We start from the raw sequence: 13,435 nt of genomic DNA on the forward strand, positions 1-13,435 counted from the left end.
TGCAGGTGGAGGGTGTTGGTTGGCAATGGGAGAGATTGAACATCTCTCCCGCTGTTGTGTTTTTGGTTTTATGTTTTTTTTTTCTTTTTGTTTTTGTTCTGCGCATGTGTCCAACACTATCACCAGCGATGGTCACATGCAAATTCAGCGAGTCTTCGCTACTTTCCACCAACCTCATTTGCATGAGTGTTTTTTGGAGAATGACTTGCTTTTTTTAAAATCGCTACTAGAATGGCTGCAATAGCAGCCTGTCATTTTTTTTACACAGTTTTTTGAGACTCTAGACTTCGGACACCAAACAGACATACACAATATTCCCCCCAAGGACTGGCTGGGTGCAAATTTTTTTTTTTTCGTTTGAGGGCCAAACTCTCAATTGTTTTTCTTTCATGTGAGCAACCAGTTCTAAAAAACAAATTTGCAACTATTTTTGTGAGCAGCCATGTAAAATCTGTGAACGACACTCCTAGAATGTATGAGCGATTGTTCATGTGCTCTGAATAGAGCAGTGGTTCTTAACCTTGTTGGAGGTACTGAACCCCACCAGTTTCATATGCGTGTTCACCGAACCCTTCTTTATTGGAAAAATAAAATATGATTTTTACAAATTCAAAACATAGGTATACAGTGAGGGAAAAAATAATATAAATTTTGAAAACAAAAAAGTTCTCCTATATTTTGAATAATAATAACATAATAATGAAATTTACTGCAAATCAGTGTGACTTCTGCTGTTGCCTCTCAGAGACCAGTTCAGAAATGCGCGGCTTTACCTTGGCAAGTGCCACTCTCATGTCATTTTCGCAACAAAGTCTGTTCCTTTTCTTCGTTTTTATGTCCAGCATCCTCGAAAAGGATTGCTCGCAAAGATATGTTGTAACAAACGGTATGAAAATTTCCAGAGCTTTCTTAGCAATAACAGGGTACGTTACCAATTGTTGACACCAAAACGTTGAGAGCGTTGTTGTTCTGAAGAGTTGCTGTTGAACCTGGCTCTGCTGAATTTCAATGATTTCATCGAGGTATTCATCATTGACATCTGTTGTCTCAACACTAAACGTGAACGGCTGTCTCACCCATGCTGGATATGACTCTCTTGTAGGGAAGTATCCGTCGAGAGACTTTGCAAGCTCATCTAAGTGTGTGGCAATAGTTTGCTTCAGTTCCGCGGGTAAAGAAATGTCTCCGATTCCAGATATATCTTCGATCTTACTTACACAGTTGTCTAGCAGGGGAAAGTTTGCGAAGTTATCGTTTTCTGTTCGTCGTTTCCATAATGGTAGCTTTTTTTGAAAAGCTTTCAGGTTTTCTTCCGCTTCGATGATGTTGACTCCACCACCCTGCATCTGCTTATTGAGATGATTGAGAGCTGCAAAGATATCAGCCATGTACGCTAAAATGAGAATGAACTCAGAATTTTTGAAGCAATCTGCATGACAATGTTGCTGCTCTTGCAAAAACAGAGCTAATTCTACACGCATGGCAAAAACACGATTCAGCACCTGTCCCCGGGATAACCACCGAACGTTAGAATGGTACAGAAGTACCTCGAATTCAGATCCCATTTCTTTACACAGCTCCTTGAAGATGCGGTGCTTCAGAGCATTATTTCACACACAGTTCACGCATTCCACAACAATTTTTAAAACTTCTGCCAGTTTTGGAGGCAAGGTTTTTGTTGCCAACGCATGCCTGTGCAGAATGCAATGCGTAACAATGATGTGTGGTGCATCGGCATTCACTAGCGCACCAAAACCGGACTTTCTTCCAAGCATGGCTGGAGCTCCGTCCGAACAAACTGCAGAAGCCATATCCCACGAAAGATTGTTGTCTTTGAAGAAGTCAACAAGTTTCTTCACATCAGTTGCCTTAGTTGTTGTTGTAAGAGGCTTACAAAATAAAAAATCTTCCTTTATCATGTCATCTTTCACATAGCGCACGAATACTGCAAGCTGGCTTAGACTGGAAACGTCTGTGGTCTCGTCGAGTTGAAGGATGAATTTTGCCGGGCTTGAAATCAGATCTGCAACTACTTGAGCCAAGATGTCTTTGCTCATGTCCTCTATTCTATTGCTGATGATGTCATTTGAAAGAGGAATTTCAGATAACTGAACTTCAGCCGCTTTTCCCAGTATGATATTCGCCATCTTCAACACAGCTGGTTTTATGAGTGTTTCACCAATGGTGTGTGGTTTGCCCTGCTTTGCGATCAGGTAAGCAACTTCGTACGATGCTGTGAGGATCGGTTTGTTGATGGGTACAAAGCCGAGAACAGGCAGAGTAGCCTTTTCATCGAATCTTGCTCTCTTCACCTTGAATTCAGCGAGCGTTGTGTTCTTGTATTTTCCTTCTCCATGCAGCTTAAGGAAGTGTTCCCTTAGTTTTGCCGGAGCTAGACTAGAATTACTCAACTTGGCATTGCAAATCATGCAATTAGGACGCTGACTCCCATCACGTTCCGTTATACATGTGAATCCATATTGTAAATATTCGTCCGACCACTTTCGTATTTTGCTCGACATAGTTAGTAAGGGATTAAAATATTAAGATAGGTATCACATGACGTACCATCACAACAGTTACAATTCGACTACTGTGCGCATCAAATCCCCTGCAGCACAGTTAGGCCAAGCAATGTTGCGTGATCACCTGCAGCCAATTATGGACAAGCGGGGCGTATCATCATGAATCATAAGCGCTTCGGTCACGTTCAATCATCTATCAGTTAAATCACAAATTTTGATCAGGAATTGATTGATGTATATAAGGCGTTAGTTACAGATTGATAGATCAAGAAACCGAGTATACGATCAGTCTTGATCAAAATCACTGAATAACTGATAGATGATTGAACTTGACCAAAGCGCTATATGAGTCGGAGGTGTGTTTTGACCTCCGCCGAACCCGCGAGACTGACTCACCGAACCTCTGGGGTTCGGTTGAACCCAGGTTAAGAACCACTGGATTAGAGGGAGCATAGGACATACTCGAGTTTGCAAATTAAGAAAGGGGAAATGTGCCATTTTGTCACAACAAGAGGCTTATTCTATAATTGTGCACCTCTATTTAGGTGACCTGAAGATGCGCAATAGGAGTCTATTCAATTAATGGAACCTGCGCACCCAGATTCCATTATAGAATATTAGTACCAATGGCATAGTAAGGGAGAGGGGTGGACCGCCCTGGGTGCCATCTTCATGGGGGGCACTGGCACCAGTGCCTCTCCTTCTCTCTGCCCCCCCCTCGCATACCACTAGCGAGACCAGGACACGATGTCAGAAGGGGGCCAAGGCCAGTGCAAGCAGCAGGTGGAAGATGTTGCTCATGCCGGCGAGCATTTCAGATGTGGGCAGGAGGCAGGGTGGGGTTGGGGGGGGGGAAGGGAGCTCAAGTGGCGGGGAACAAACAGAAAAAAATGTGTAAAAACTATCGCGCATCAGTATGTCGTTTCAATTAGACAAAGCCCAGACATACGCAGCCCATTCAGTTCCTAAGGGTTTCGTTGCATTTGCCACGCAGGGAACTGCTACTGCGGTTTTGTAAAAGGGGCCCTTTGGGTTTTTGAATATTTCTCTAATTATTGTTTCACACTGAACGCAAAGAGCAGCGTTTCCCAATCTGTCTCTGGCCGTGACCCCATGATTGCAGCCAAATAAAATTACGATTCCCCTTGGAGGTGTAAAATAATGATGCACCTAGGGAGAACTCACCCAAATCTTGACTCCAAAGGTAGGTTTTATGACCCCATTTAGGGTCCTTAGCAATGCTCCCTCTAAAGAATGGCTGGGTCCATGCAAATTTTTTTTTTCATGTGAACGAGTCTCATCCCTTTTACCCTTTATGCGTCGTCGAATATCAGTGAATAGCTCAGCATGAGCAATTTAACCAACCAGGAGCTGGAGGAGAGTGCTGTTCCTTGTGACCCTAGGCAAGTCAGTTAATCCTCCACTGTACATTAGATAGATTGTGAGCCACTGGGACAGATAGGGAGAATGCTTGAAGTACCCGGATGTGAACCGCTTTGAGTGTGTTTGTAAAAGTACAAGAAGGTGGTATGCAAAGTCAAAATCCTTTTCCCATTTCTGGCTAGTTAAATCACTTTGAATACTGACCCATAAATGTTTTTTTTTGTGTTTTGTTTTGTTTTTTTAAGATAGCAGCAAATTGCATGTGAAGACTTTTACAAGGTATGTTATCTTAAAACATATCTGATCCAAACTCAACAGACCATCTGACACAGACTTTGTCCCTACAAGGGCAATATTAGGTAAGTGTCATAATTTTTACTTTTCATATTAACTGTCGATGCAAACTTTTTTTTTTTTTTTTAAATTCTGTGCCATTTGATTTGGTTTTTCTGCTCATTACTTTGATCTGTCACTGACAGGAAAATGGTAGCTAAATTAATAAATGACAATAACCTGAAATTTGGATATTTGGGAAAGAAACTATGCTGCTAGATTAGTGATGACCTTTTTTTTTGGAACAGAAACTGGGTGCATTGCAATCTCTTTTTGGTCTGTCACTTAAAACCTGCATGGATTCCAGGATTCAGGACTTACAGAGGTGAGAGTGGAATCCATGGAAACCAATATAACTTAATTCATTTGGAAACCCTTCTGGTTTTTTGAAAACAGCCACCAAAGAAGTAAAATGTGGTCTTTGCAGGAGTTCACATTTCTGATCCTGCTTTGAAACCCTGCAAGGTGCCTCCCCCCCTATGAACTATTTCCATGCAGAACTGGTGACCTTGAATAGATCGTAGGAACGATAAGAGCAGCAGAATTATAACTCAGCCAGGAAGGGCTCATACTGAGGTGCCGTTTACACCTCTGGGTTTGTTTGTCCTCCTGCAGCCTCTGTGTTATAATGTGCTCAGAGCTGGCGCTTTAGGGGTGCAAACAGGGCAATTGCCCGGGGCCCCCCATGCTTCAGAGGGCTCCAAAGCCTGCTTAAAGCTGAAAGAGTCGCAGCCTGCTAGTGGGCTTGGGGTTCCATTTCAGGTTTCTGCCCTGGGCCCAGCATCTTTAACATAAGCACAGCACGTTACCAGATTAGTGCTGCATGTGATCCCTGTCTCCCCAGCTTCTGAACGTCACAGTATGTTTCATCACAAGTGGAAGTCAGCAGCAGCAAATGAAAGTCCAGTGGGGCACAGATTTCATCATTGCTGGAGTCTGATGTGTTAAAACAGGAGTTTTCCCATTCCATTTCAACGTTTCTTCTTAATGGGAAGAACCCACCACCAACCCCAGATACCAGGGGCAACAGAACAATGTTTGTTTGGAGGGGACAAACAAACCAATCTTCCGCCACACCCTCAAACTCTCTAGTTGCCGATAGTGTTGGGCAAAAAGATCGGTGGGGCCACTCCACACTGCTGCCTGAACCAGATACCCAGCACCAGGGGAGGTCAGGGGGACTCACTCAGAAATGTGTACGAATATGTCCTCGCTGCCATTCTCCGGTGTGATGAACCCATGGCCTTGTGAGCGTGAGAACTGCTTACAGGTGCCCTTGTAGATAGGGCCAGCAGATGCACGGGCAGTTCTGAAATAAATAAAAAAAGAGAAAAAGAAGCAGTAAAGTTTCCTATGATCAGATTCCAGAGGACACAGCCCTTAGCTAAGGGTTTAGTGCTAGTCACTCTGAAGCCAGTTTTCAAAAACAGCCAGAGTGTCTGACTTGTTAAAACATATTTTCAGCCATAATCGATCTGACTTCACTGCAGCTAAAACCATTCATAAAATCTAGCAGGCCAAAATAAAGCCAGCTAAATCCAATCCAGTTCTCCCTGTACATAGGTACACTTCTCCCTCCTTATTCGCGGTTTCAGCATTCACAGTTTCGATTATTCATGGTTTTTAGCTTGCTGGCTCCTTCACCCAAATTACATCAGTTTGCATAGAGAAATCACTGATTCCAAGCGTTTACAGAGAAAATTGCTGATTCCCAGCACTTTCTTCACCGTGATTTGCCTCTCCTTCAGGAACAGGCCAGGTCTCCCACCATATTCACGATGGTTTTTAATAGAAAACAGCAAATAACATATAAAAAAGTTATTTGCGGTTTTTCAGTATTTGCAGTTCTGTTAATCCTCTATCACAGCGAATACGGAGGGAGAAGTGTATATCTATTTGGTGGGGAGGTGCATAGGGGAAAATAGTTTGATTCATTTTGCTTCATTCAGCCTCTTCGCCTGAATTTTTGGATTTTTTTTTTCAGGTCTTTTCACACATTCGGATTAACGAAAATTTTTAGCATGCACAAATCATCTTCATGCATACTATATCATAGGTTAAAGTGTATGAAATCAATCTTGTATGCACTAAGGCCCCAATTCTATAAACGGCATCCAAGACCTAGATGCTGTTCAGCACGGATGTCAATCATTCGCTAGGTGGTGTTTATATGAGGGCTGATTAAAAAGTAACAAGACTGCCTCTGTTTTTCTTTCCGAGAAGCAGACATGGACAACGCTGTGCTGGTTCTTGTGAAGCTTGTACATCTGCCGTGACGAAACGTACAAAGTTCTTCCTCTCGCTGTGATCCAGCAATGAAGACTTCGGCAGTCCAACTGTAGGTTCAGAAACGTCGATGCACAAGCTTCACAAGAACCAGCACAGCGTTGCCCATGTCTGCTTCTCGGAAAGAAACCCAGAGGCAGTCTCGTTACTTTTTAATCAGCCCTCATGTAAACACCTTCAGCTAATTAGGGCAGCCTGCAGAGGATCGCTGATGCTGCAGCGATCCTAACAGGCTGCCGTCGGCCTCTGCAGCACGTTCCCTGTGCAGAGGGAATGTGCTGCGGAGGCTACAGAAGCCTGTTAGGATTGCTACAGCCAACCGGCGAAGCCAGGATGGAGGGAGGGAAGAAACAGAGGGCCAAATCTAATTACCCTGTGGGCCAAATTTGGCCCGCGGGCCTCAGTTTGACACCCCTGGTTTATGGTTAATTTACATATTCTAATTCACTGAAACACTTGGGGCTCCTTTTAAAAAGGTGTGCTAGTGTTTTTAGTGCACGCACCAGATTAGCGTGCACTACCCGAAAAACTACCGCCTGCTCAAGAGGCGGCGGTAGCAGCTGGCGCGCACTAAAACCGCTAGCGTGCCTTTGTAAAAGGAGCCCTTGGAGGAACAGTTTGCCATCTTTGCTCTCTTCATCACAGAAGTCACCACAGTGCCTGGGGCAAGTGGAATAAAAGTCCAGTGGGCATAGGCTGCTGGCCTAGACAGCAGTTCAGCTACCTAAGCTGTCATGTGGTGATGCCCAGCAGAGCAGGACAGCCTGGGTTTTCGATGTGCTTGACAATTCACACATTGCTTAATATTTCCTCACATATTAAGTTACTTCCCACACAGAGTCTGAATAATATATATCCAAATGCCCTCTCCCCAATTCCTCTCTAACTCTCCCCCTCCATTCCCCTACCCTTGAAGAATTCAGCAGCCACGTACGCAGAAAAGGTCCTGGTTCTCTTCGTAGGGAGTGGGCTCGGGAGGTCCCCGAGCAGATGGTGACTCCTCTCCCAGAGCCGGCTGCCCTCCCTGTGGAAGGGGAAGGAAGGCGAGATGGGCGACCTCGGGGATTGCAGGGGTTGCTCTGTGGGCAGCGGAGTTGTGGGATCAGAAGACATTGCAACTGCTGAGATCAATTCTGTCTCCCGGGACAAGGGAAGAAGGCTGGGATCCTTCAGCCTCTTACTGCAATCTAGAGAAAAAGAAGATTTTTGGACTACTAATAAAAAAAAAACATTTCAGAGATAACCTGCAGGGCTAATATTACTAACAGAGAAATACAAGGTCAGGAAGTAGAACGTCAGCAAGCGGTAAAAATATCCAGGTAACTTTAGGCCAGCTTTTTGTATGTGAACCAACTTCTTTATCATCATCTTTCCAGAGCTGACCAGAAAAAGGTGTGCGATACCCTGGGAATGTCTGAAAACCCACCTATTTAGTCAAATTTAACCCAACCAAGCCAACTACATTACTGAGTGAAGGAAGCGGATGTGATTTAAGCAAATATTCAAATCTCACATTTTGTCCTGCTAACACAAAATGTTAGCTTGACAATCTCTTTGAATATTGACCGTCATTCTTTATTTAGCTCATAAACCTCCTCCATCTCCTTTTACAAAACAGCAATGTTACTTACCGTAACAGTTGTTATCCAGGGACAGCAGGCAGCTATTCGCACTAGTGGGTGATGTCATCCGACAGAGCCCCGATAGGGACATCTCACAAGCATACTTGCTTGCAGAAACTCAGAAGTTTCGAGATGCCCGTACCGCGCATGCGCCAGTGCCTTCCCGCCCGATGGTCTGGGCGTGTCTCCTCAGTTCAGGTAGCTAGCAGAGAAGCCAACCCAGGGGAGGTGGGTGGAATGTGAGAATAGCTGCCTGCTGTCCCTGGATAACAACTGTTACGGTAAGTAACATTGCTTTATCCCAGGACAAGCAGGCAGGTATTCTCACTAGTGGGTGACCTCCAAGCTAACCTCAATGGGATGGTGGGAGAGTTGGCAATTTAAGAGAATAAATTTTGTAACACTGTTTGGCCAAACTGTCCATCCCGTCTGGAGAAAGTATCCAGACAATAATGAGAGGTGAATGTATGAACCGAGGACCAAGTGGCAGCCTTACAAATCTCCTCAATCGGTGTCGATCTGAGGAAGGCTACAGAGGCCGCCATTGCTCTGACCTTATGGGCTGTGACCTTACAGGGAAGGGGTAATCCAGCCTGGGCATAGCAGAAAGAGATGCAAGCCACCATCCAGTTGGAGATGGTATGCTTCGAGACAGGTCCCAACTTGTTTGGATCAAAGGAGACGAAAAGTTGAGGAACAGTTCTGTGTGGTTTGGTGCGATCCAGGCAGAAAGCCAAAGCACGTTTACAGTCCAGAGTGTGAAGAGCTGATTCTCCAGGATGAGAATGAGGCTTTGGAAAAAACACAGGAAGAACTATGGATTGGTTGAGATGAAATTCAGAGACCACTTTAGGCAGGAATTTCGGATGAGTGCGAAGGACCACCTTGTCATGATGGAATACTGTGAAAGGTGGATCTGCCACTAAGGCCTGAAGCTCACTGACTCGGCGGGCAGAAGTGAGGGCAACCAGAAAAACCACTTTCCAAGTGAGAAACTTCAGCGGAGCCTTGTTGAGAGGCTCAAAAGGAGGTTTCATAAGTTGAGAAAGGACAACGTTGAGATCCCAAACCACTGGAGTAGGTTTGAGAGGAGGATTGACGTGAAAAAGACCTTTCATAAATCTGGAAACCACAGGATGAGCAGAGAGAGGTTTCCCTTATAGAGGCTGATGGAAAGCCGCAATAGCACTCAGGTGAACATATATAGATGTAGACTTGAGGGCAGACTGAGACAGGTGTAGAAGATAGTCCAATACAGAAGGCAGGGAGGCTCGCTGAGGCTCCTAACGATTAGAAACACACCAGGAAGAAAATCTAGTCCACTTCTGGGAGTAGCATTGTCGAGTAGCAGGCTTCCGGGAAGCCTCCAATACATCTCTCACCGCCTGGGAAAACTGGTGAGGAGTTACGTTGAGAGGAACCAAGCTGTCAGGTGGAGAGACTGCAGGTTGGGATGGAGTAGAGATCCCTGTTGCTGAGTAAGCAGTGAAGGAAACACTGGAAGAGGGAATGGCTCCCTGCTGCTGAGTTGAAGTAGAAGGGAGTACCAAGGTTGTCTGGGCCACCGAGGAGCTATCAGAATCATGGTGGCATGGTCGGATTTCAATTTGACTAGAGTCTTTTGAATGAGTGGAAATGGAGGAAACGCATACAGAAAGCGATTCCCCCAATCCAGCAGAAAGGCATCTGCCTCGAGACGATGAGGAGTGTAGATCCTGGAGCAAAATTGAGGCAGCTTGAAGTTGTGGGGAGCCGCAAAGAGGTCTATCTGAGGCGTCCCCCACTGAGAAAAGATCTGATGAAGGGGCCTGGAATGGAGAGTCCATTCGTGAGGCTGGAGGAGACGACTTAAGTTGTCCGCCAAGACATTGTCCTTCCCCTGAATGTAGACAGCCCTGAGGAAGGCGTTGTGGTGAATTGCCCAATCCCAGACTCTGAGAGCTTCCTGACAGAGGGAGGCCGAGCCCGTGCCCCCCTGCTTGTTGACATAATACATGGTGACCTGTTTGTCCATGCGAATGAGGACCACCATGTCGTGAAGCAGATGTTGGAAAGCCTGAAGAGCATTAAAGATGGCTCTGAGCTCCAGAAGATTGATTTGATGGAGTCGGTCCGCACTGATCCAGAATCCCTGAGTGCGAAGCCCATCCAGATGAGCTCCCCATGCAATCAGTTGTGAGAACCTTCTGGTGGGGAGGAGCGTGAAACAGCAAACCTCTGGAGAGATTCGAAGAGGTCATCCACCAAAGTAGAGACTGCTGAAGAGCAGGAGTGACAATGATGTGTCGAGTCAAAGGATCTGACACCTATGTCCATTGAGAAGCCAGGGTCCATTGAGGAATCCTGAGGTAAAGTCTGGCAAAAGGCGTCACATGAACTGTAGAGGCCTTGTGGCCCAGGAGAACCATCATGTGTCTTGCCGAGATGGACGGGCGAGAAGATACAGACTGGCAGAGACGAAGAAAAGCCTCCATGCGCTGAGGGGGGAGGTATGCTCTGAGTCGAATGGTATCCAGAACCGCTCCGATGAAGGGGAGAGACTGGGTAGGCTGTAGATGAGATTTGGGAAAGTTGATCTCGAAGCCCAAACTCTGCAGGAACCAAATAGTGGTTAGAGTCGCCGAGATGACCCCTGGAGCTGAGGCGGACTTGATGAGCCAGTCGTCGAGGTAGGGAAAGACATGAAGACCCTGGTTTCGGAGTGCTGCGGCCACTACTACCAGACACTTCGTGAAGACTCTGGGAGACGAGGACAGGCCGAATGGAAGCACTCGATACTGCAGATGTAGATGTCCCATCCAAAATCTGAGGAACTTGCGAGAGGCCGGATGAATGGGAATGTGAGTGTAGGCCTCCTTGAGATCCAGAGAGCATAACCAGTCGTTTCGCTCGAGGAGGGGGTAGAGAGAAGCAAGAGTCAGCATGCGAAATCTCTCCTTGACCAGGAACTTGTTGAGGATCCTGAGGTCCAGAATGGGACGCAAATCGCCCGTCTTCTTCGGAACAAGGAAGTATCGGGAGTAAAACCCCCAGTTGTGTTGGTCCACAGGGACCGGCTCGACGGCTCGAAGCTGGAGCAAAGCCTGAGCTTCCTGAAGAAAAAGGGCGGTCTGTGTCAAGTTGGAAGGAAACTCTCTTGGAGGGTGGTCCGGGGGGATCCGATGGAACTGAAGAGAGTACCCTTCCCTGATGATGGTAAGGACCCAGAGGTCGGTGGTGATAGCCTCCCATCAATGATAAAAATGATGGAGGCGACCCACAATGGGAAAAACAGGGAGAGGCAGAACGAGGTTGGTTATGCTCTCTAAAAGAGAGTCAAAAAGGCTGAGGAGCCTTGGGGACAGTAGAAGGCTGAGGCTTTTGCTGAGCCTTTGGCGGAGGCTGTCTCTTCGCTAGTTGTCTCGCAGCGGGAGCCTGCCTGGGTGCATAGCGTCGCTGATAGATCAAGGGCGATCGAGAAGGTCGAGACTGCGGCGGCTTAGACTTGAGACGAAGAATGGACTGAAAAGATTTTTCATGGTCCGACAACTTCTTTGTCACGGTCTCGATGGACTCGTCAAACAAATCCGCTCCCACACAAGGAACGTTGGCAAGCCTGTCCTGGAGGTTCGGGTCCATGTCAATGGTCCGCAGCCACGCCAAGCGATGCATAGCCACAGAACAGGTGGCAGCCCGTGCCGAGAGCTCGAAGGCATCGTAGGAGGATTGCATCAATTGAAGGCGCAGCTGGGACAGAGAGGCGACCACCTCCTCGAATTCGAAGCGAGCCTGAGACTCGATGTAAGGCGTAAACTTCCGAAGCACAGGCAGGAAGAACTCCAAATAAGTTGCAAAATGAAAAGTATAATTGAGAACTCGGGAAGCCATCATCGAGTTCTGGTATATACGCCTTCCAAACTTGTCCATGGTCCGGCCCTCTCTGCCTGGAGGCACCGAGGCATACACCTGGGACGGATGAGACCGCTTAAGGGAGGATTCAACCAACAGGGATTGGTGAGAGAGTTGGGAGCCCTCGAATCCCTTGTGATGCACTGTTCGGTACCTGGCATCCAGCTTGCCAGGAACAGCCGGGATAGAGTACGGCGTTTCAAAACACCTTATGAAAGTTTGATCGAGGAGTTTATGAAGAGGAAGACGAAGAGATTCTGTCGGAGGATGAGGCAAATGCATGGTATCCAGGTATTCCTTGGAGTATCGGGAACCGGAGTCCAAGGTGATGTCCAGGTCATCCGCCGGAGGAAAGATGAGAATGATAACTGGTTCGCTAGCACAGGCCGGCGGGACGGACTGGACGAAGTCGAGGCCTCGGGATCCATAGAGACCTGTGATCGACAGGGCGAGAACGAGCCACAGGGATCCTCGAACTCCGGTCCTGGAGGAGGAGAGACATCCGAAGAGGAATACCCCACACGAGGCAGCTTCTTCTGAGGTGAAACTGTAGAGTGTCGAGAGGAATGCCTTGAAGAATGCCTGGACCGACGCCCCTCCCGATGTCTGGAAGGGGATCTAGATCGGCGGTGCTTAGAATGGTCCCCAGAAGCCTCCAAGGAGTAGATGGGACTCGAAGCAGTAGAGCGAAGAAGCGGGAGATGCGACGCCTCTCGAGATGCATCCCAGGCCTGATAAGGAGTGCGGAAGAACTCTTCCTGTTTGCGATGCCCAGGGCTTCGATTACTCGAGGGAGGATTCCAAACATCCTCGTCTGGAGGTGTAATAGGTTCTAAGGGGGGCATATCACTAAAAGAGGCCCGCCTCGAGGGACTGACCACCGAGCGCCGCTCCTCCTCGCCGAGCAATGAGAGCGAACGGCGAGGAGGAGGGGGCGGCCCCGCCCCCCGGAGGAGGAACCGGTTGGTCACCTTGAATCATGGCCAGCAACTTGGGTCCCACGGTTTGCATAAGCTCGAGGAATTGAGCCTCCATAATAGAATGTAACGAAGCCGACAAGGAGGTAGCCGCACCTAAAGTGGGGCCTCCTGCACGGTCTTCACGTTCCTTCGTGGTCGAGTGCTTTGGCTTGGAAGCCTTCGGCACTTTGAGAACCACTGGCGGAATGGGAGGCTGAGGTACCTGATCTGAGGAGACGGAGGAAGGCACCGGAGCAGGAGGCGGGGTCGAAACTGGAATGAAGGAAGCCGGCTTCAGGAGACCGGCGTAGCAGGAGCGGTGGAGGGCTTCGCAGAAGCAGACGAAGCGCTGGTCGAAGTTGTAGCCGAAGGTTCTTTAGCAGCTTCCATCTTGAACATCAACTCCCACAAAAAACAGCGACGCTTAAACGCACGTGCT

The 13,435-nt window shown here is 47.4% G+C and overlaps 1 protein-coding gene across 2 annotated transcripts in view; it reads right to left on the reverse strand.

Moving 5' to 3' along the window:
* The window catches only part of CSDC2 (cold shock domain containing C2), a 133,332-nt gene that overhangs the window by 2,966 nt on the left and 116,931 nt on the right, over positions 1-13,435 (reverse strand). For both annotated transcript variants that reach the window (XM_033929377.1, XM_033929376.1), the window contains 2 exons: positions 7,462-7,714; positions 5,428-5,550 (listed from right to left, as the gene is read on the reverse strand). In XM_033929377.1, the coding sequence (XP_033785268.1) occupies positions 5,428-5,550; positions 7,462-7,640 (302 nt within the window). In that variant the 5' untranslated portion in view covers positions 7,641-7,714. The remainder of the gene's footprint in view (positions 1-5,427; positions 5,551-7,461; positions 7,715-13,435) is intronic.

Source organism: Geotrypetes seraphini, chromosome 2 (assembly GCF_902459505.1).
Source record: "Geotrypetes seraphini chromosome 2, aGeoSer1.1, whole genome shotgun sequence".
NCBI classification, from domain to species: Eukaryota; Metazoa; Chordata; class Amphibia; order Gymnophiona; family Dermophiidae; genus Geotrypetes; species Geotrypetes seraphini.